Raw genomic sequence first — 25,128 nt, 5'->3', positions numbered from 1 at the left:
AGTTCTACTGGCAAAGCTGCCTGTGGAGACCTGCCCTGGGAGATCTGCCCACACGCTACACTAATTCATCTACTCTCATAAAGACCGTGGGACTGATTTTGATCTAGGAGCCATGAAATATATGTTCAGGAGCTTTGTTTCCACAGAAAGCCATCCAAACTGAACTGGATGATTTTTTTCTAAGTTTTTCAGCTATCTCAAATTTAAGAAATATTGATTTCCCACCCTTACTGGATCAAGATGAAAAATAAAATACCCATAGTCAATGTGAGAAAGAGAGAAAGACAATAAAGGACCAAGAAGAATTTTTAATTCTTAAAAAATAGAAGGTAAACACCCCATTGACTCTCCAAGATTTTAGGGCAAAAAGAAAAAGCAAGTTATTAAAGGATATAGACACGTTCATAGAGTATGTCTCACCCCAACACCTCAGTGGGAAAATGGAAGTAGGCTTGGCACCATCAATAAATGAACAGTGCCTCCAGTATGGGGTATCTCGCCTGGAGATACCCCATACAGCACCCAAGTTTGCTGCTGACATTTTCCATTTATGTTTTTTTCTTAAATCAAGTTTACGTGAAACTGGTGACAATGAATTCATTAATAGGGGAAAAGGGTGTATTCTTCATTATTTGAAGCAAATCTCACTCAGGAAAAACACTGAAAGTTTACAAACGAACATTTCAAACTGTAGAAAGAGAAGGGGAAATAAAGCAGAAATGATGGTTTTAAGGACATCAAGAATAATTCCGTTACTCCATATGCCTTAACAGATGAGAAGACAGTTCTCATTTAAGATCTGTGAATTCAAATGTTCTTACCTTTTTTTTTGATTTGGCATGGAACTCCAGGGCAACATCACAGTAAAGGAAGAGATAAAAACTAAGAAGGGAAGAAATAAGGGGACAGGCTCACTCTCCACCCAACATATAGTCTGACTTGATTTCAAATGCCAATAGCTGCTCCATCTCCTCTCCTCTGGGAATTACTACTTGCTGAATTTTTACCATGTTTTGTCAATTATGCTTACTTAACTAACTCCTGCATACAATGGAAGATAAGATTATGAACCTAGCTCTATTCACTGTAGAAAGGATAATGGTGATGATGATAATAATGATGATGGTGATAGTGGTGGTGATGATGGTGGTGGTGACGATGATGATGGTAGTAGTGGTAGTGAGGATGGTGACGATGGTGGTGGTGGGGTGATAATGACAAGTACACGTCAATGTCTGAATCTCACCACTACAGAGGCATTAATACACCCTTAGAGAACTCCATAAAGTTTAGCAGAAACACTTTTTCTAAAGGGCTATTATTCACACACACAAAAAAAAGCCCATAATTGATTCCCCAATAAATGTAGAATTAATATATTAAAAAATGAATAAACTAATTGTAATGTAATCAATGCTGCTGGATTCAAGGAAAAATGTAAACAAAATCTTCCCCATATCTGTCAAATAAATGAACTCTTCCTTGAGGTCAAGCCATACCTTTCCGCCTTTATTAAAGCGTATTGTACAATTCGAATCCTCTAGCTATTACTATTTCTGACAAAAATTAGGCTAGAAATGCATTTTGGTTATGGTGAAATACCACCCTGCCCCAAGAATTTCTAAGAAGATCAAGACTGTTAGAAATAGCCACTCAGAAATAGTCCCCCTCCTTACCCACCTCTGCTAGAAGATAAATCTTTATTAAAACCAACCTTTTCTTGGAGGCCCTCATAAACAAGTTATGAAATAATTGGACCTAAAATGTATGTATTTGTTTGTTTACGTGGCAAGGAAAAAAAAATGAATCCTAGGAAGATCCAGACCCCACTGATTTAGAAGTCCTCGTTTATCTACATGTTGTTACAACTGGAGAAGTCAGATAAAGCAAAGGATGTGAAGACAAGAAGGGAGAAATGTCTTGATCCTTAAGTCCTAACATTACAGGAAGCATCTGCTCTGAGAACAATGACTCACAGCCTCTGATAACAGAGTAACATTCTCCTTTGAAAGAGGGAGAGTGCTCCCAGCAAGGGTATTTTCAATGAAACTGTATATCAACAGAGTCAAAAACAGCCCCGGAAAGAGATCCATTCTGCTCCCAGGATAGTGTCGTCTGACCCAGTCTTGAGCACTTGAGCCTTCCCAAGGGCATATGACAGACTCTCCTCCCAAAAGAAAAATCTAAGAATAAAGTTAAAAACCAAGCCACAATATCACAAATCCCCAACGCTGGTACTATTTGTTTGCAGAAAAAAAGAAAGGAGATTGCAGAAGAGACAATGCAGGAGAAATTCTAAACTAAGAGTATGCAGGGCCAGCCCGGTGGCGCAGCGGGTAGGTGCGCGAGCTCTACTTCGGTGGCCTGGGCTCGCAGGTTCGGATCTTGGGCGTGCACCGACCCACTGTTCGTCAAGCCATGCTGTGGCGGCGTCCCATATAAAGCAGAGGAAGATGGGCACAGATGTTAGCCCAGGGCCAATCTTGCTCAAAAAAAAGAGGAGGATTGTCATTGGATGTTAGCTCAGGAAAGTGGGAGCCCTTTCCTGAGGGCTCACAAAATAAATAAAATAAAATAAAATAAAATAAGAGTATGCAAACATCCAAGCAAAGAGAAAATATTTACCAAAACCATCCACGTTACTCTGGACCTCTGCACTGCAGTAAAACTGCCACACTAGTAGAGCCAAAATGATCATTCTTAATGGATAAACAATGAATGTGGAACTACCTTTAAGTATTGTCTGCTGTGACTTAGTATTTCAATATCTTCTTTAGCCATTATCATAAAACCAGGATTCACTCATTTTCAGAAATCATAGATCAATAATGAAAGCAGCGGTCTGACCCCATGTAAGAAGGAAATGGTACTCCCTGCATCTTCTTCTTCAGCGTTATTACTACTACTTAACAATATTAGCAGCTGCTGTTCATTGAGTGCCTACTAGGCACTAGATGCTGATTTTAACTTTATACCTGCCCTGGGAAGTAACTTTCATTATCCCCATTTCACAAATGAGGAAACTGAGGCTCAGAGCAGTTAAGTAACCTGCCCAAGGTCACACAACTAGTGCTAAAACTCAATCTCAGATCTTAAGCACTAACCCACGTTTCCTCTCCAGGGACAAAGGGCTCCCACTTTGCTGACATTACTCCTGCCCCTGCCCACATCACTTCTTCCTGACTCCAGGCCCAAACTTACCCACCCAGTCAGCTTCCAGAAAAAGAACCATGGATGTAGATAAACTCTGACCTTGTCTCATTTCATGGAGGTGTTAACTTCTCTATGCTGGTAGAAGATAAACATTTATATAATGAACTACTGTGGAATCTCATCCACCCTTCACTATGTGCCCTTAAATGATTCTTTTTTAAAGATAACTCTTAACATTATAGGAATTTATATCTCAATTTCTGGCCTCTGACTAAATATCTAAACGTGCTTCTAGTTAACAGCGTTTCTACTTGGGTGAGGATTACAGGTGATTTTGGTTTATTTCCCTTACTCCCAGTGTTTACCAGGTTGCAAGGACTAAGTATATGTTACTCTTTCGATTAGGGAAAAAAAATACAATAAATTTTCATTTTAATGGAAAAAAAATTTAAGTATTTAAGTATTTACCACCCAAAATTATTTTTCCCTTAGTATGGAAAAAGAACACATTCATTGACCAATTTAATCCTGGGCCAGGTTAGAACCCAAACATAAAACAGACATGGCTTCTTTTACAAGCCACTTTTACATTATTTTTCTTTTCTCCTGTTACTTTAAAAATTAAGAAATACTCCATAAAACTGGATTTTAACTATTGTGTAGCTCTTCTTTTCCTTCCCACAGTCCTATTTAGTAAAATCCTCTGCATCCAATAAATATAAAGAAATATGGTTGAATACGGTTTATATAAACCATATATAAATACAGTTTTGTGTCAAACTGTTAACTATGCCCATCTCTTCTTCTGGGCACACACGGGCCTACATGTGCTAGCCTCCTCTGCAGCTACATGTGGCCATCAGAAGAGGAGCAGAAGCAATATGAGCCACGTCGGGTCTAGCCCATATAAACCGCCCACTGGAGAAACTCCGTGCTCTTCCCCTGCAGGCCACATGTTGACCATGACGGAGCCACCAAGTGGAAGGAAGCTGGGTCTCTGAATCTCCACTTGGAAGAGCATCCAGGAACAGCATTTTGGTCTTGACACGAGTAAGAATTAAAAGTGTATTATGTAAACCACTGCAAATTTGAAGTTTCTCTGTTACCCTAAGACACGGCTTTATTAACATATTCCAATTATTACTGCAGAAGGGTAAGACTCTATGCTGTTTATCTTACCTTTTTCAAAGACTCCTTCTGCTTCCAGGACAGAGACAGTGAGGTTTGCTGCCATCTTGACCAGCTGGGCTTTCACAGTGACCTGTGAGGGGCTGTGTCCCAGAAGCTCCACCCCAATAGTCACATTTCCTCCAGGCCTGATGATCCCTGGGGCTGTCACCAGAAACCTGGGCCTAAAGAGTTCCCAACAAGGGAAAAACAAAGTTTCTTATCCTCACATCTCCATTCTTTTGTGATCCTTAAATTCATAGATAGTGAGATGGACTCCCTATAATGTGCCAGTTGCAACTGTTCCTATTAATATTGCCCCACTGCTCCATTTATAGCAACTGCATTGAAATGCTACTGAAACAAAATAATTCCCATAAACAAATTTTAATGCAGTAATTCATGCACCACTAGAGGACGGCCTGTGTTATTTCCATTTTATAAACCACAAACAGCATGCAGAAGTTACTGATAAAGCGCAAACCTCTAAACGTCTTTACACAAGACTTCACTCCAGTGTGGTTTTTTTCTTGGCTTACACACCCACATACACACACACTAGGATTTTGCCTGTTTCCTATTCAAACCTTTATGCTTGGGCATCTGCGCAAGAAAACATCATCTAACCAATATCACTGATGGAAACACACCATCTGAAATCAAACTCTCAGTGGTGAAATTTCCAGGTGTAGCAGGGCATAAAAATCGCTAAAACAGCACTTCCCTGCCCAAGCTGGGGGTTAGGGCTCAACTACAAAAACCTTTACGAGTGGGGCCCTTTCCATTGTGGGGTGCCTCCTTCGTCGTCTTGCTACCGAGTCCGCCCCTGAACCCACACTTCAGTCACCTCAGCCACGCTTTGCCAATGCCAAACTTGAGACTCGGTGTTCAGAAAAAATATATCATATGTCTTTGAGAGAAGAAGGCACATTATTTGGGAGCAAAAAGTTGAGAAAAATGCAGAGGCAACGTGGACTAAAAATAAAACGACTCTCTCTAGAAAGTAGTTACAGCCAAAGAGACGCTTCCAGAACGTCCGAGGTGGAGAAAGTGACTGTGGCACGGAGCACCGCCGGGGCGCCCGCCCCCGCCCCGCGCCGCCTCACCCGGGGCCGGCGGCCAGCGCGGCGGTCCACACGCAGACGAGCTGCGCGGCGGTCAGCAGCCGCGGGCCCCGCATCTCGGCGGGGGCGGCCGTCCGCTCCGGGGACGCTCGGGCACCGCGGCGGCCTCCCCTCCTCCGGAGCCTGCTTCCCGGGCTCGAGCGCGGCGCTCCGAGACGGGCGCGCCCGACCGCGCGGCGCGGATCTCCACGCAGCCCCGGCCGCGGCCCCGCCCTCCCCGCGCGTCACAAGGGCGCCGCCCGCCCGGCCCGCCGGCTCTTCGGGCCGTCCGCACCAGCGCCGCCCGCGACGCCCCGAGCGCGCACACATGCCCACCCTTGTGCGAGACATTCGTAGCGGCTATGTGAAGTGGGAACAAGTCAATCATTGTCCTCCACACTGTGAGTCAGAATGTTAGGGAAACGCAAATACACACGCACGCCAAACAGGGGTGTATTCTCCAGGTGGCTGTTTAAATGTATGTGAATGGATACAGGAGAAAAATCTTTTGTCCTTAAAACAAAAAGTGAGGTATATTGTTTGGCTCTCCAGGAAAATGCTGTGGTTTCTCAGCTTTAAAAAAAAGAGAGAGAGAAAGAAGAGAAAAAAAGAAGAAAAGAATTCTGGCACATGCACAAGCTAGGTGCTGCTGCTCGGAACTCTGAGCAACAGTTATGTGGGGAGGTGCTTTATACTCTTGGCTGCCTCTAAACACACTTGCTACAGAAAGGACTCATTAGGACTCTGAAGCGTGGAGCAGTTTGTATCCACGCAATTAGACTGGGGGGGTTCTCCTGCCCCAAGGAAGGTCAGCGGCCGTGGTGCCCAGCAGTCCCTGAGCCCCAGCTCCCCATCCTGGCTTGTCCGCAGCTGCTTCCCAGCTCTTTGGCACTGTCACCATCTTCAGATGACTCAGGCTTCAGCATGGCTACACCAGGAAAGCAGGGAACTGCCAGAAACCGCCGGAAAACAGGCACATTCAGTCCCTGACAACTTATAGAGTTTCTAATTCACGGAGAAAAGTTCTACATGGTGACTTGTCAATAAGGGGGAAATGCAAAAGAGGAGAGGTCAGCAAAGGGATGTCTCACGACAAGCTATGTGCCGAGCAGGGGAAAAAGCAGCACCTAGACGGGCTGTGGGTTTTGGAATCCAAGAACTTGCTTTCCTGCCTTTCCTGTTCCACCCTTTTTCACCCTCCTGAGCGGCTTGCAGAGGCCCCTATGGCCTTCTGTCTCCTACAGGCAGCCTATCTTTAGTGGCTGACTTCCTGTGCCGGCAGGGCTTGGGCATAGTGAGTAGTGTCTGGGTGGGTCCTTGGGCACAGATCCTGTCCCTGACACAGCTGCTTCTGCTGGTCTGGTCTCCTCACCTCTGTTGTTCAGAGAGGAGGACCAGGGGCGAGGGTGGGTGAAGCGTCAGGGTCTAAATCAGTGCTTCTCAAACTCTAGCGTGTCTGAGAACCACATTAAAGGGCAGATGCTGACTCAGCAGATCTGGGGGGGGGGGGGGGGACTGAGATTCTGCTTTACTCCAGCTGACAGTGGGCCCGCCACGGAGGGTGTATAGGTAGAGGCAATTTGGGGGCACTGTGATGAGAATAGGGAGTGGGAACATGGAGAACATTCTTTTCAAGCTTCACTTCATAGAGGTAGATGAATAAATTCAGGTTTATTCTAGAGGCAAGCAAATGTAAAAGGGACTCCAAATGTTGCATTGCAAGAAGACCTATAGAAAAGTTTAGAACCTCCTAGTTATTTTATAAAGTTAAGTCTGTGCAGATTCTTAAATTGATGCAATGTCCCTGTTTATGCCTTCCTTCTCACAATACACACTTCTTGAAAAGCTTAAATATGCAGAAATTTAACCATGTGGGTTTGCATAGAGATAAAGCTATTACATGCCTGGCACAAAGTAGCTATTTGTTAAAAGGATTAATGAAAAACATTCATCTCAGAGTTTTTTTTTTTAATTAATTAAGAAAAACTGACAATAGTCTGAGATTAACAATAAGAGATTTAGTTAAATAAACCATGGGATACCTATGCAACAGAACACTGTAAAGTAATTAAAAATTATGTTCTTGAATTGGAGACTATCTAGAGATAAATATTCACAATATACTGTTGGGGAGGGAGTCTATGTTATAAAACAGAATGTAAATGTGATTCCATTTTTATAAAAATAGTGTGTGCTTATGTGTACATATGCATTATAGATATATGCATTGAAGTAAGACTGAAGGATAGTCACCAAAATGTTATCAGTATCCTATCTGCTGAGTTTTCTACAATGAATATATATATGTTATTTTTTTCTTTAAGAAGAAAACAACAAAACTGGTATTGTTTTAGTAAGTAGTCTTTAAGGGAGAATCTTAGAAATTCTTTTGAATAAAATTCATGAATTTCGATACCCAAAAAATTATCTATGTTCCTCCCATGAAAACTGAATGGCCTTTGGCATAGGAACCCTCAGCGCTTCCATGTTCCTCCCGACCTGTCTTTAGAGTATGGTTCAGTGAGAAAAGCAGCACCACTACGAGACAGATCCTGTGCGACTGTGGGAGCTAGTGGAGCAGTCGTCATTGCCTATGCATCTAGTGTTGAGCCTGAAATCGCCCTAAGTCAGTCAGGGGAGAAAAGCTAAATGTGGACGAGAGCAAGGAAACATGAGGGAGAACTGGAACCCATGTCTCTCTTACCACCTCCAACTTGGATGTCACAGGTAATCTGCAGGAGAAGCTGGTATCTTTCACCAAGAGCCACATATGCACTTGGTCCAGAATTCAAAAAAGCTCAAGGAGGAGATCCTCCCAGAACTGGAGGAGCTACTGGCGACATTGCTGCCCTACGCCCGCAAAGTGAGCAAGCAGATCAGTAACAAAAGGGGCAAGCAGCTCACCTCCCAGCACCCTGCCCCAACCTTCAGAGAGTGAAAAATAAGGCTTCTGTGTCACTGCTGGCTGCCAAATTCACACACAAGGTTTCTTGCGGCCAACAGCAGCTCAAAACCACAGAGAGGGGAATTCTGAGACATTTAGCTCCATCTTAGATAAGTTGGCACGGTACGAAGCTGCCCAAGTCTGTCCCTCATCAACTGGGCATCTGTATATACCCCTTTTAACCATATTTAACTTGAAAAAAAATGCAATAGAAAAATCATGCTTTCACCTAACATGATGCAACTATCCCTCATGCAACCAAAAACAACCTAACCCTCTCTACAAAACAGAATGCAAAGTCCCTTTATCCATCTTTGGACATTGTTCGTGCCTCTTCTAGCTGAATAACGTTCTCCCTTTGATATCCTATAACTTCAGTACTGAGGTATAAGGTTAACGACTATTAACACATGTTAGATGGTAGTGGAATGAGATGGAGAAGGAAAAATATAGGTTAATATATACACAAATATATTTATAGCAAAACAGGAAGGAAATGCAAATAACTATTACCATCTTTATTTCTGCTGCTGGTCACATGGTTGTAAGTGGTGTTTATAACTACTTTCTTCCACTACCTATTCCTCTGCCCTCAGTAAGCATCTAGGCTGGTCATGGTTCTTTGCATGGTGGGGTGACCCACATCTTCATTCCTGAAGGGTCTGGGCCATCAGCAGTCCTCCCTGTATTGTATTTTTGTTTTCTGTTTACTTTAATCACGAGACCTAGGAGGACTAAGAGAGGCCCCAGTGTATCTTCCGCATTCCAGAAATACTCCTTACTTCCTTTGTGGAGTGGCAACTCCTTGACAATCAGGATAATCAATCACTCCAGCCAGTAGGGAACCCCGTCTGTGGCATGAGGTGCCCCAAGTGGCCAGGTGGCAATCTCAACTGCCAGTTCAACTGAACCGTGGCAGTGTCCCCTAGTGGAACTATTCCTCTCTTGGAACTGAGACCTCTTATTCAGCAGAACCCAATGTCGCCGGAATAGGAAGCAAAAATTTCAGTAGTGGATCACTAGGGGTGATAGAGGAACCACACTTATTTCCACTCCTTTGTTCTCAGACCAGTGAAGCCAGCTTTGAGAGAAACATCAATTACTGATTTAAAGTATATACCGCGTCCTAGAGTCTATTGTTTGATTTTTACACCTTCAAATTTGGTAACATTTCAGAAATGTTATGCATGAAATTAATATCTACTTACATGCATCATCTATCTGAGAACTAGTTAGATAGAACCCTGCACAGAACAGCAGAATATTCCCTGAGAATCATTTTTACCCAAGGGCAGGGGAGGAAATCCCTGCCACTGGAAGACAAGGAACGATACTGACATTAATGAGGAATGATAATAATGAGGCTTGTCCTTAACTTTCTTTATGGGAGTCTAGAATTTATAATTAGAATTCTGTGTCCAATCAAACTATCAAACAAAAGTGAAGATAGAACAAAAATATTTTCAGAAATAGAATGGCTCAGAAACTTTGCCTTCCACAAATTCTTTTTAGGAAGTTATTTTAGGAGGACATATTTGGCAAGCCAATTAAATAAGCCAAGAAAAAGGAAGATATAAGATTTGGGGAAAAGTATATATAACCCCAGAGGGCAATGCAGAGAAAAGTTCTAACAGGAAGAATTCCAGGAATAAGGCCTCAAGGGAAAAAAAGAGATCTTAATAGAATAAATAAATGTGATGGAAAACTGGGGGAGAAGATTGAGACTATGATAATGTAAAACAGTGTGATGAAAGGGAGGAGAATTTGGAAACTCAAGGGAAAAGAAAAAACTGAATAAAAAAGGAAGTCCAACCGTAATTCATTAGCTGCCTCTGCAGTGAACGATAGTTACATAAGCATGTTGTTGTAAGCATGATTTATTGATTTTTAACTTATAAAATCAATCTCACTAAAGGGAAAGAATTATGCTCTATCCTGCCTTTCCTACATGAACTGTATCACCGGTAACCAGATAGTAGATATGGGGAAATTTCTCTTTACAGAAGTTTTCCAGCTAGTAAATGTAAAAATGAATGTTAGAATTAGAATAGCACATTATCACAGCCCTTAGTGGATTACCAGATCCAGACCAGTGCTGTCCAATAGAACTTTCTGTGGTGACAGGAACGTTCTGTATCTGCCCTAAGACAGTGGCCATGAGCAGCAGGTGGCTATTGCACATTTGACACGTGGCTAGTGCAACTGAGAAACTGAATTTTTAATTTTATTTAATTTGAACGAATTTAAATTTAAATAGCTACTACTAACAGATACTATACTAATAGTACCAATACTGATATGGGCTCATGCAGACCTAAATAATGATCATAAATGGCTGCTTACTCCTTACTCACAGGAGGAGACATCCAGATACCATATGTCTCCCAACAGAAGAATCCAGCACCACCTAAGTAGTCTTGCCAAAAAATTGAACCTGAATCTGATCAAGGCTCTCTAAGTTCAGCCACGAATTTGCAAGGAAATCTAGAGAAAATACCACAAGGATGTATTAGCAAAATCCAGATTGTGGGATACTTTATCAAATAATTCAATTCCTTCAACACATAAATTGCAAGGAACAATAAAGAGAATTGAAAGAAACTATAGATTTAAAGACACTTAAAGACACTATGAATATTATTTGGCTCCAGATCCAAACAGAAAACTAAAAAAAGAGTTATTACATATCTGAAACAGTTGAAATTGTGAATACTGACTGGGTATTTGATGATATTAAAGAATTTTTCTTAATTATTTAGGTTGGAGTTACATTTTTTAAAGGGTCTTTTAGCAATACATACCGAAATATTTTTGGGTGAAATGTTATGATGTCTAGGATTTACTTCAAAAATAATATAGGAACCGGGGCCTGGCCGGTGGCACAAGCAGTTAAGTGCGCGTGCTCCACTTCCACGGCCCGGGATTCTCGAGTTCGGATCCTGGGCGCGCACTGATGTGCCACTTGGTAAGCCATGCTGTGGCGGCATCCCATATAAAGTAGAGGAAGATGGGCACGGATGTTAGCTCAGGGCCACTTTTCCTCAAGAAAAAAGGGGAGGATTGGCATTGGATGTTAGCTCAGGGCTAGTCCTCCTCACACACACACAAAAAAAATATATATATAGGAACCAATTCAGACCCATTAGGATGGCTATTATAAAACACACACATACAACACAAAATAACAAGTGTTGGACAGGCTGTGAAGAAACTGAAACCGGGAGCCGGCCCAGTGGCATAGTGGTTAAGGTCACATGCTCTGCTTTGGCGGTACAGGGTTTGAAGGTTCGGATCCTGGGCACAGACCTGTGCACTGCTTATCAAGCCATGCTGTGGCAAGCGTCCCACATATAAAGTAGAGGAAGATGGGCACGGATGTTAGCCCAGGGCCAATCTTCATCAGCAAAAAAGAGGAGGATTGGCAACAGATGGTAGCTCAGACTAATCTTCCTCACAAAAAAAAAAAGAAAAAGAAAGAAATTGAAACCCTTGTGCACTGCTGGTGGGAATGTTAAATGGTACAGCCACTGTGGAAAACAATATGGCAGTTCCTCAAAAAATTAAACATAGAATTACCATATGATCCAGCAATTCTACTTCTAGGTATATACTCAAAAGAATTGAAAGCAGAGACTGAACAGATGTTAGTACACTCATGTACATAGAAGTATTATCCATGATAGCCAAAAGGTGAAAGCAACCCAAGTGTCCCTTGACAGATAAACAAATGTGGCACATCCATACAATGGGATATCATTCAGCCTTAAAAAGGAAGGATGTTCTGACATGTGCTACAACACGTTCGAACCTTGAAGGCATTCTGCTAAGTGAAATAAGCAAGTCATAAAAGGACAAATATTGTATGATTCCATTTATATGAGGTACCTAGAGCAGTCAAATTTATAGATAGAAAGTACATTCTACTGGTGGTTGCCAAGGGCTGGGGAGAGCAGGAAATGGAGAGCTAGGGTTTAATTGGTACAGAGTTTCAGTTGGGGAAGAGAAAAAAATTCTGGAGATGGATCGTGGTGATGGTTGCACAACAATGTGAATATACTTAAGGCCACAGAACTGTACAGTTAAATGTGGTTAAAATGGTAAATTTTATGTTATATATATTTTACTATAAACAATAATAATAATACAGGAGGAGACAAGCAGGTGGAGTAGAGATGGAATTATATGGCCGTGAGTTGATGACTGTTGAAGCTGGTGACGGGTACATGGAGATTCACTGTACTCTTCTCTCTACCTCTGTATATGTTTGAAATTTTCCATAATGAAAATATTTTTTTGTACCAAAACAAGTTTATACAACGATACAAGAAAATTTAGTTAAAAAACAAAAAAAGTAAAACAGAAAAATGGCTAATAATACTCAGGAGAAAAATATTCTCACAGAGAAGATGAAAATTCAGACCAAAAATTTTGTCCCAAATTACCACAGCCTAAGAAAGATATCTAGTTAGATCTCAATGAAGAGATGGAGAGCCAATGGGAAAGATGAAGCTTGAGCTAGAAATGCCAAGAAAGAAAAATCTCAGTTTAAAATGGCTTCCACTGGAAATAGACAATTATGGGTGAAGCTGGGTTTTCTTTGGTTTTTCTACCAAGTCTCGTAGAATTACTGGAATCTATATACTATGTGCATATGTAACTTGTGTGTGTGTGTGCGCGTGAGGAAGGTCAGCCCTGAGCTAACATCCATGCCAATCCTCCTCTTGTTGCTGAGGAAGACTGGCCTTGGGCTAACATCCATGCCCATCTCCCTCCACTTTATGTGGGACGCCGCCACAGCATGGCTTCATCAGCGGTGCATCAGTGCGCACCTGGAATCCAAACCCGAGCACCCCTGGCTACCGAAGCAGAGCATGCGAATTTAACCTTTATGTCACCAGGCTGGCCCCTTTTAAACACTGAATTTAAATGTTCAGTGTATGTGTTTTTTAAAAGAGGCAGAGCCAAAACTCTGTGTGAAGATTGTTAACCTGGCCAACATCTTACACACTGCAAAGTTAACTGTCACGTTGGCCTCATGCTTTTTCTTTGCTCTGTTACCCATGTTTTAACGTCTTGGTTCTCCTTGCTTTTCATTTTCATTGTTCACTTTTGGGTTTTGGACACCTCCTATGTAACCACTTACTTGCCTTAGAAATGAACACTGTAGATTGGCTATCGAAAAGTGATCCACTGCTTCTCTCTGCCATATATTCCTTTGTCAGAGGCTGGCAAGCTAAAATACACCTTTCCGGGTTCCATCCAGCCAGTTGTGGCCGTGTGACATAATTCTGCATACTGAGACATAAGAAGACTGCAGGGAAAGCATTGTCTCCTTGAGTAAAAAGACAACACCTCAAGAGAACAGGCCCTTGGCCCTTCCACTTATATCCTGCCCAGAACACAGGCATCAGACCTTGCAACTCAGGACGAAAGCCACCTGAGGAGGGCAGAATGGGAAGAAAGGCAGAAAGCTCCTGGATCCTTAAGTGCACAATTAACCAGCTGCTCCAAACGCCTCCTTCCTCATCAATCCATCTGCTTGTGGGAGAAAACTCCTGAGTCAGTGCCAGACTCTTAGGCCTTTCCCATCTGGGACTCTCTCCTTGGGCAGACTGGGCAAGCGGTGTGGTGAGCCTACCAGTGCCTCAAACTCTCCACTGCCACTCCCTCTCACCACCTGTCCAGAACATGAAAGCTGATTTTTCATATCCCATCTGCCCCCACAAAATACAACACACCCTTGAGGTCAATGCTTTCCACCAAGGTTAAGCCTTCTTAGCATAGAGGGCAAGTTCTCCACCCAGCCTTCAATGTTTTTTCTTTTGAGAATGGCATACCCTTCCTCTGTCATATTTTAGTCATAAGTATCATCTATTCAAGCTTTAGGGGCTGTTATAAGAGTATATTTACCTCCTTGTGCAAAAATGTTTGCCTGTGGAACTTCTATCAAATCACAGATTTTTTTCAGAAGGAATTGTATGAAGGAGAAAGAATAAAAAATGATATAAAGATACTGACATAAATCTGTAATTAATATATTTGGAATATAAACCGAATAGTCAATGTACAAAAATAAAAATGACTTGAAATGGAGACAAACTAGAAATGAATCATGAATCCATTCACATCCCTAGGTTTGTGGTCCCCAGTTTTGCTCTCTTTGGTCACCTGCCTCCAGATCTTAGACTCAATTCTGATATCTCATCCATCCAGGCTTGCTTTGTTTTTGCCATGCAGTCCTGAGCCTGTGTTCATTTCTGCACTTTAGCTCACTTTGGCTCCTGCTCCCCTCCCAGGGTCAGCTTGCCCCAGAGCCACACAGTTGCTGTTCTCAGCTCCTTGCTTTCATAGGCCCTGGATGCACACTTTGACTCCTGGAAGGCTGGTCACCCCACCACCACCACCACCAAACTAGCCTTGTGTGTGGTCTCTCACAGGGAGATAACGATTTCGTTTTAGGTATGTTAAGATCAGATATTAATGAGGACTACGTTTCTGATGCTTCTTTCAATAATTGAAATAATTTATTATTGCATACTGCCCTTTTTTCTTTTAATTTTTTTCTTTATTTCTTTTAGTTATCTAGGCACAACCTATGGATTAAGGACCATCAGATACTTTATTAAGAATGCCTGGGCTTTAGCCAGGAGGACAGCCTGCCAAGAGAAAGAACAGGGCCGGCCCAGTGGCATAGTGGTTAAGTTCACACACTCCACTTCAGTGGCCTGGGGTTTGCAGGTTCGAATCCTGGGCACAGACCTATGCACCGCTCATCAAGCCATTCTGTGGCGGCATCCCACATACAAAATAGAAGAGAATGGTCACAGATGTTAGCTCAGGGCCAATCTTCCTCAGCAACAAAAGGAGGATTGGCAACAGATGTTAGCTCAGGGCCAATCTTCCTCACAAAAAAAAAAAAAAGAGAGAGAGAGAGAACAAATTGACTCAGGTATCCTGGATACTCCCAAGAGTCACAGAGTAGTGAAAGCTTATTGAAGATGTCAAAGAAAAGAGTAAGCTCTCCTTTTGCAAGATTGAGGAATGAGCAGGGGTCCTTTTCAAAGTTAAGACAGGATCCCTGCATTTCCCTTCCTAGAGATATGGCAGCAAAGAGAGCTAGAGCACAGGCTTCCGCACAAATGGTGGGCCACCCTCCCCAGCCATGGCCCCGTAAAGGGCGGGGACGAATGTCGTCATCAGGGAGGGAAAGTGCTGAAGTACTTCAGCTGTCCCCTCTGCTATTTGTCACACAGACAGGGGCTAGAGGATGAGCAGACCTCGCTGGCCTCATCCAAGAGCGGGCAGATGAAGCTGAGAAAAGCCTTGTTGAAAGGGCTTTGTGATGTGGCTTTGCTCCTTTCTGCTTTGTTCACCTGAAAGACTGAGAGTTAACACCAAGTCAGGCTCCTCTTGGTCCTCTTCTCCAGTTCTAGTCCTCCACCTCATAGATATTTGACACCGTCTGGTCCAGAAGCCACCCTACTGTGACTTAGGGTGCAGCCTTCTACTCGATACTTTTACTAGTTAAGGTTGAGTATATTTTCATGTATTAATTGCCGTTTTATTTTCATCTCCTATAAATTGCCTCGTGAGATCTTTTGTCATTTGTATTAGGTTGTCTTTTTCTTACAGATTTGTAGGAACTTTGTGTGTTCTGAATTCTAAAATGTTATCTTTTTTTTTTTTTTTTTTAAGATTTTATTTATTCAGTTTTTCCCCCCAAAGCCCCAGCAGATAGTTGTATGTCATAGGTTCACATCCTTCTAGTTGCTGTATGTGGGACTCGGCCTCACGTTGGACGGAGAAGTGGTGCCTCGGGGCGCGCCCGGGATCCGAACCCGGGCCGCCAGCATCAGAGCGCGCGCACTCAACCGCTAAGCCACGGAGCCTGCCCTAAAATGTTATCTTAACATGTAAGTTACAAATATCTTCCTCAGTCTCTCATTTACGTTTATTCTGACCTTTGTGGTACAGGAGTTTTTAATTATGATGTGGACAAATTTATCATACTTTTACTAATGGGTTGTGCTTTATGTGTCTTCTGTTAAAAATCACCTCTTCCTACTGCAAAGTCATAAAGATATTATCCTATATTTTCTTCAAGTAGTCTTCAAGTTTTATTTTTCACATTTAGGTTTTTAAGCCATCTAAAATTTTTCTTTATGTACAATGTGAGGAAGATATCTAATTTTACTTTTCCATATGAATCCACTGTCTCAACACGTGTATTAAATAATAAATCTTTCTTCCATTGATTTGTATTTCCACCTGTAGCAGAATCTTCTAGTTCTTCAATATCCTGTTACCCCTTTCTTCTATAGCAACAGAATTTTTAGTTGGAAGCATGGGCATCTGTAATTAATTACATTTCCAACCACACTTGCAGCTGGGTGTGTCCATGTTCTGGCCAATGAGTTGTTAGTGGAAGTAGTGTATGCAACTTTCAGGAAATGTCCCCAAAGAGAGCAGGCATGCCTCTTCCCTTCCTTAACTTTCCCACTGGTGGAATATAGACATGGCTGGAGCTGGAGAAGCCATTCTTTTTTTTTTTTTCTTTTTTTTTTTTTTTTTATTTTTTCCCCCCAAAGCCCCAGTGGATAGTTGTGTGTCGTAGCTGCACATCCTTCTAGTTGCTGTATGTGGGACTCGGCCTCAGGATGAACGGAGAAGTGGTGCCTCGATGCGCACCCGGGATCCGAACCCGGGCCGCCAGCATCGCAGCGCGCGCACTTAACCACCAAGCCACAGGGCCGGCCCTGGAGAAGCCATTCTGAACCATTAATTGAGTTTAGAAAAGCCATTCTGAACCATTAATTGAGTTTAGAAAAGTAGGCAATGCACAGCAGTATAAAAAGATAGAAGTTTAGGTGCCAGACTTCCTCTGGACTAACAGGTGAGAGAGAAATGAACATGCATCTTGTTTAAGCCATTGCTATTTTGAGTTTTCTGTCACTCACAGAAAGAAATTCTAACTAATATATCACATTTATATCAATTTGCCATAAATGTTTCTATTTCTGAGCTCTCATTTCTTTTCTTTTTTTTTTAAAGATTTTATTTATTTATTTTTTTCCCCTTAAAGCCCCAGTGGATAGTTGTATGTCATAGCTGCACATCCTTCTAGTTGCTGTATGTGGGACGTAGCCTCAGCATGGCCGGAGAAGTGGCACGTTGGCGCGCGCCCGGGATCCGAACCTGGGCCGCCAGCAGCGGAGCGCGCACACTTAACCACTAAGCCACGGGGCCGGCCCTCTCATTTCTTTTCTGTTGATCTATTTGTCTATCATTCGGCCAGACAGCACATGCTTTAATTAATACAATTTTGTATTAAATTTTGATTCTAATAGGCAGACCATCTCTCCTAGTTCCTTTTCAGAATCGTTTTTTGGTTGTTAGACTATTACTCCTCCATATGAACTTTAGAATCTGTCTAGTTCCATGGGAAAAAGCATGATGGCATTTTTATTTGAGTTTCATTTAACTTATATATTAACTTAGGGAGCATCAACACCTTTATGAAATTGAATGTTCTCATACATGGGCATGGTATTGCTCTATATTTATGCTTTCATATTCTACAATAACAGTTTGTACTTTTTCTCCATAAACATCTGCATATCCTTTGTCAGATATATAGTCCTTGCTGTTATTGTAAACGGTATTTTTTTTAATTGCATTACCTAATGGGTTACTGATGGTATAAAAGATACCATTAATTTTTGTATGTTAATCTTATATTCAGCAACCGTGCTGAATTCTTATTAGTTCTAAGAATTTATCTGTAGTCTCTTGAATTGCATATTAATTAGTTTCCATCAAGCAACCAGAGGGAAAAAAGTAGCACTGAGTTGACTTGATGGTGACAGCATCAAGGGTCTTGAAAGAAAATAAAAGCAGTATAGGCAAGAAGTTCAGGTGCTAGTAGTAGAGCCTAATCAGTAACATGGCAACAGGACTAACAAAGCAGAGTTGGAATTCTGAACAAGGATACAAGCCAGCACACCTCAGGGAGGATATGCTGGCACTGGAGCCAGAAGTGGGGCCCTGAAACACAAGAGCTGGGGTGGAGTGAGGGAGGGCAGCATAGGATCTGGGAAGATTTTCAGGCATCTGAGGCAGTAACTGAACCAGACAACAACATCATTTCCATGGAGATCATTTAAGGCAGATCAATTTGGGCCAAAAATAGGCTTTTTCCAATCTGAATAAACATGGCAGCAAAAGTTGCTTTATTTCACTTGAAACACTGAATGTTCCTACTGGAGTCAATACCACCACAAAGCAGGAAAGAATACAGTAAAAGAGAAAAGAGCTGGATCCCAGGGATGGACCACTGGAAGCCAATTTAGACAAATCTTTTGACTTCTCAAAAATCCTGAAAAGGGAGATAATTTTGTTGGGCTGCAGTGTCTCTCCAAGGATTGTAGTTAATAAACCTTTCTCTACAATTCCCATCTCTACTTCTGGGTTCTTTGGTGTTTTTTAATTTTTGTTACAGTGTTATGTGAATTTTCAGATAGGACTCAAAATTTTAAACTGTGACTCCTCTGAGTTCTATATATCTATTTAGGGGGCCTTGGAATCACACTAAGATAGTGAGGAAATACCTCTACTATCTGGAACAGGACTCTTAGTCTTTTGTATTTGAAGGTCTAAAAGCAGAAATGGGGAGGAAAAGTAAATGGGGCTGTAGTTTCATAAGACGACAGATGCTTAGATTCATCCAGCTTGCATTTTGAATCCAGGAAAAGCCTGCTGCAAATGGTAGTCATCAGCATGCTAGTGGCCAGAGAAGAAGCCAGACATGGAACACTGTCCAGTTTCCCAAGATGCTGCTGTTCTGCATCAGCCTGCCACCTAGTGGTCATAATAGTTGATGCAACATGTTGCTGGGATCACTACATGATCCATGTACTACAGCCTCATCCTTTTTGCGCCTCAGAGTCAATGCTTACAAGGTAAAAGCAAGGAGGAGAAGAGAGTAGACATTCCTGTTAGAATGCGACATTGGTAATAAAGTTATTGATAAATTCTTATGAAAAGATGCTTCCAATTATAAAAAATGTAATTCTTATATCTGTTATATAATTAAGAGTCTACCTAAGACAATTGTTTCAATGTCACTTGTGTAAACATGAGTGAAACAGACCATCAATAACCTCAGCTTACACGATAGTTAGATGATTGGTTCAGCCATGTAGAATGCTAGGAATGACATGAAAAAGACACAGGTATTTCAGGATCACCACCCTGATCATGAATAGCCTTGTATTCATCACTGTATACATCACTGTGGACAAAACAATTTCAATTTCCCCTAATAAAAACTGAAGATGACCTCAACACAGTACCAAGCTCAACTTTAGGATAAATGCCATCCATCCTAAAAATACCTTTCACTTTACTTCCTTCACTTCACAAGTTCTCCAGGACCTGAAAGTAAGACTAGGTTACTTATTTTAAATAGTTTCCATTTAGATCTTTGCTGTGAAAAGTGGTTACTCTGGGCCAAGACCAAGGAATCTCAGGGTAGACTTGAATGATCTCCCAACTTCAGGTATCTCCAGAAGCAGCAGCTGTGGAGGACAGCAAGCCACCAGGCCAACTCTGGAGTGTTAGTGAGTAGCAATATGGGGCCCAAGCCCTAAATTTGGAGCCCCGTACATGCAAATTTATCCATCGTAGGTATGATGCATGGCCTATTCATAGCTTCACCTCTAGTTTATACTCACTCAAAAGGCATCATCAACCCAAAACTCCATGACTGTGTTAATCTCTGATTTGGAATTAATCAGTGCTACCCTCGGGTGTATTGGGGTTTTTGTTTGTTTTTATTTTTTGTTGTTTTGGTTTTAGGCCAGAAAAAGTTTTCAGTTCTTGTTGACTGGAAATCATATACTATTAAAATAAGCCCACTGTAGGATAATGCCCAGTAACAAACTGATCTTACATGTTTAAGTGCAAAAAAGTAGGGAGAGGAAAATACACTTGAAGGGGACATCTCTCCTCCCCATAGTCTAAGGGGAAAAGAAAGGAAGCAAATCAACATTCATGGAACACTACCATGCTCCAGGCATTTTGCCAACTTGTATATTACTTAAACCTTCAGAAAAACTTGTGAACTGGAGAAGATAGTACCTAGGTTCACATCTTTCCTCTATCATTTACCATCTGTGTCCATGAGCAAATTGCTTACCACGTCCTTACCAAGGTCTGTCAAATGGAAGTGATATCTCAGAGAGAGCCATAAGGATTAAATGAAATGAAGAGGCTGGTACAGAACAATCACACAATAAACTGCAGTAAAGCTATTACCTTGAAGCCAGATATTAATCTTATTTTTATGGATGATAAACAATCAGTTCTAAATTGCTTTAAACGCACTATAACTTTTTTAAAAAGAGAGAAGAATACAATATCAAAAATCTACAATTAGAGCTGGAAACAATAACAGCTATCATTCCATTGATTACTATAGGAAATAAAATGAAATGTGAGTTCGTTTCTAAAATCTACTTGCAGGTGACCCAGGTTTTTTTGTGTGTGTTGGGGGTGGGAGGTGGATACATATACTAGGCTTATAATGAACGATTAGAAAGGAAAAGATTTATCTTTCCGCTACCTGTCCCCAGCTCCTGTGAGAAAGTTTTACAGGTTCCTAAAATTTGAGGAAATAATCGCTAGTGTGACCTTGTTCCCTCAAGATAGCTAAAACTATCTCCAGCAAACCATTCACTCCTAAGTAAGGATCCAGTTATAGAAATGCAGTTTTCCTTAGGCAACATTGAAGTCCCAAGTATATTTCTGTGAGATGTTTGGTACCACTTTTATATCCGTTTTGAACTTACACAAGGTCCAAATTATTAAATTGTCAGTAAATTAATTAACATACATCAGCCCTGGTCAGGACACAGTAGAATGAACTGTTTCCATCATTTGCAATGGGGTACAGAATTTAAGAGACCCCATATGTACAAGAATGGATCTGAGTGGCACCAGCAGGTATGCCTGACTGAAGGACAGTTTACAAGGAAATACTAGATGTCTTAATAAAAATTATCAATCACAAAATATATATATGACATGGGAAGTTTAGCGATAACAATATACATTACATTTTATGGTTTTCACTAAATGAAATCTTTATTTTTTAAAGTAATTTGTTGCTTCCAAACAAATAAAATGTGTATTTTTTAAAAACACAAAAAGTTTGCTTTTTAATAACTCAACTTTCAATTTGTTATGTGCATCAGTCCACAGATCACCAATAACACTGATGATTTCTTCCACATTCCCATTTAAAGCACAGGAATTAAAAGAGTGATAAATCATTGAGTAGTACACCCTTTACCAAAAAAAAAAAAATACTATATGTCAAGAGAAATTGTTGCCTCAAGGGACAGGAACATCATGACCAAGACATCAACTATAAACCAGAAAGTCAACACTCTAATACAACGCCTTGAATCTATTCTAAACCAGATATTTCCCTTGAGTTCTCATTATTCCTGAAGAGAACTAGACCATGGCTTCTCCAAAACATATACTTAGCCTAAAGCATTTTTAGAAAATAATATTTTCAAAATGTTTTTAAATGTGCATTAAAAGTCCTAGAAATAGACACTATTCAGTAGCATTGAAGAGCCTCAACTCTGCATTGGCCAGAGGTTTTTTTATCCTATCAGTTAACATAAAATCAGACAAATTATACAATAAGAAACCTGTCATCTGAAATGTGTAGTAAATTCCAAAAGAACATTATGCCTGTCTATCTTATGCAGGCGAAATATTTTAAAATATTAAATTTAAGTGTTCATATATAAAATATTGTAGAGTCTTTTGGTCTTTCCATCCAATAGGATCTTTTTGTGTGTTCTCTTTCAAACATGAAGATGATGATACTAAACCTCTATCAAAAAGGCATGTACCTTACACATGATTCTGTCAGAATGTGGGAAATTCTACAAAATAAAAGGTCTGGTTTCTTTAACAAATAAATGGCATGACAAGGGAAGAAAGATATAAAATCGTTATAGTTAAAACAGACTCAGCATCATATGTCATTAAGGAATTGCAAATTTAAAAAACAATGAGATACTAATACATCTATTAGAATGACTAAACTCCAAAAAACTGACAACACCAAATGCTGTCAAGGCTGTGGAGCAACAGGAGATTTCATTCATTGCTGGTGGAAATGAAAAATGTACAGCCACTTTAGAAAACAGTTCAGCAGTTTCTCACAAAACTAAACATACTGTTACCATATGATCCAACAATTGTGATCCCAGGTATTTACCCAAATGAGTTGAAAACTTATGTCCGCACAAAAACCTGCACACAGATGTTTATAGCAGCTTTATTCATAATTGCCAAAACTTGGAAGCAAGATGTCTTTCAGTAGGTGAATGGATAAACAAATTATGATACATGCATACAATGGATTAGTATTCAGCAGTAAAAAGAAATGAGTAGTCAAGCCATGAAAAGACATGAAGGAGTCTTAAATGCCTATTACTAAATGAAAGAAGTCAGCCTGAAAAGGCTACATACTGTATGATTCCAGCCATATGGCATTCTGGAAAAGGCAAAACTATAAAGACGGTAAAAAGATCATGGGTTGCCAGCGTTTGGGGAAGAGGGAGGAGGAATAGAGAGATGGAGCACAGGGGATTTTTAGGGCAGAAATACTATTCTGTATGATACTGTAACATGGATAAATGACATTATGCATTTGGCAAAATGTATAGAACTATACAACACAAAGAGTGAACTCCAATGTAAACTATGGATTTTAGTTGATAGTAATATATCAGTATTGATTTATCACTTATAACAAATGTACCACACCACTGCACCAATGTTAGATGTTAATAACAGGGGAAACTGGGTGTTGGTGGTCTGGGGGCTGATATGGGAACTGTCTATACTTTCTATTCAATTTCTATACTTTCTGTTCAGTTTTTCTGTAAACCTAAAACTGCTCTAAGAAATAAAATCTATTAATTTTTTTAAATGAGAGAGAGAGAGACTTAGAGACATATCAACCAATTTCAATTAAACCTATTCTATTGATCCTGATTCTAACAAACTAGCTGTAAAAAGACATCTTTGAGACAACTGGGAAATCTGAGTAGGGATGAGTAAGAGATGATATTAAGGAATTATTGAGCAATTCTTTGGTATGATAATGCCATCATTATTTTTTAAGCCCTTACCTGGAATGTATGAGATGATGTCTGGATTTGCTTTAAAATAGTCCAGTGATGATTGTAGGGGAAGCAGGGGCAGGGAGACACAAGTTGGTAGAATGGAAGATAGATAAAACAAATTTGGCAAAATATTGATAATCATTGGAGTCAGGTAAATAGTCAGTAGTGGTTTATTATTCTCTCTACTTTTGTGCATGTTTGAAATTTTTCATACTAAAAAGTATTTTCTAAGGCATGCAGTTTGAAATGTTTTTTAAGGATTGTGCTGATCTGTTTCCCTCATGAGTTAAGGGCATAAGAAATTGAATTAGAACCTAGTCGATGTTTTCAAATAGGACCACCTGCTGCACAGCAATGAAGGGGCACAGGGTGGGGATGACTGGGCTGTAACTAGGTAGTAACTGCAATGCTTTTTCAAGCTGAACGTTGTACTAGCAATCTAATCTAAAGGTAGGGTCATTTACTTAATCCTGCATCATAGCATTCAATTTATACATTCCCATGCCTAAATAATCAGAAAAAAAGCCAACAATGAAAAACAATGACTCTGAGACATACCTGAAGCTATCATTGTGAGTCCCTCCCAAGCTTTACAAAGGTATGATAGCATTAATTTCCTAAGCCCTGCATTGTAGCATTCAGTGTGTTCATTCCCATGCCTAAGTAATCAGAAAATGATGGCAATAGAAACAATGACTCTGAGACACCATTAAAACTATCAGAAGTAATGAGGTCAGCAGACAGGCATCTACCCCAGTCCAGACCCGCACCACTTTTGGACAGCCCTCTAAGTGTGAACTGAGACTGAGTTTTGTTTTCAAAAACATCCTTCCTGGGCCATTTGGTAGTTTTTAGGACAAACTGTCATCAAAAGCTCTTTTATCCTTGTTTTTTCACATTTCTTGTCTACCTGCCTTCTAACTCTCTTGAGGTTCCCATTTCCAACACTGGGCCAGCCCCGTGGACTTGATAGAATCTGGCCTCCTTATTTCTAATACTATGTGTTCTCTAGCGTAACAATTAGCCCTCATTCTCAGACCCTTCCCATTGATGGTGGTTTCAGGTGATGAACCAACTGACCAACACTTTGCCTGACTAAGCCAGGCAAATTTTATCACCCTGTGAATGCGGAATTACACAGGTGATCTACTGAAATGCAGCATAGAAAGAATATGGGATTTGGAGTAAGACAGACCCATATTCTAATCCTTGTGCTTAAGCAAGTTATTCTCTCTGAGCTCAGCTTTCCTTAGCTATAAAATTAGAATAATGATACCAAGACCAATAGATGCTTTGAGAATTAAATAATACGTGTGTTACCGTGGTGTCTGACACATAACAGGTACTGAGTACTAGGGTTTTTTAATTTCCTATTACATTGGACCAAAGCAGTGGTGGGTGTGTTTTTACCACATGAGTTACAGCTTGCAAGCACTGCTGGCACACAGTTATTTTAAGAAGTTAATAACCTTAGTTTCTGGCCTTATATCTGATCATCAATTCTCCTTCAGGTAAAAGTCTTCCACACAGCCCCACCTTGTAGTCCCCA

The 25,128-nt window shown here is 40.7% G+C and overlaps 1 protein-coding gene across 1 annotated transcript in view; it reads right to left on the bottom strand.

The window, feature by feature from the left end:
* CD109 (CD109 molecule) overlaps window positions 1-5,610 on the bottom strand; it is a 137,867-nt gene extending 132,257 nt beyond the window's left edge. Inside the window, exons 1-2 of the mRNA XM_014781068.2 lie at window positions 5,427-5,610; window positions 4,333-4,505 (exon numbers count right to left, since the gene is read on the bottom strand). Coding sequence (XP_014636554.1) covers window positions 4,333-4,505; window positions 5,427-5,500 — 247 coding nt within the window. The 5' untranslated portion in view covers window positions 5,501-5,610. The remainder of the gene's footprint in view (window positions 1-4,332; window positions 4,506-5,426) is intronic.
* Window positions 5,611-25,128: the final 19,518 nt, after the last annotated feature.

Source organism: Ceratotherium simum, chromosome 19 (genome assembly GCF_057802395.1).
Source record: "Ceratotherium simum simum isolate JZ-2026a chromosome 19, ASM5780239v1, whole genome shotgun sequence".
Classification (NCBI taxonomy): domain Eukaryota; kingdom Metazoa; phylum Chordata; class Mammalia; order Perissodactyla; family Rhinocerotidae; genus Ceratotherium; species Ceratotherium simum.
This window is presented reverse-complemented; position numbering and strand designations above follow the sequence as displayed.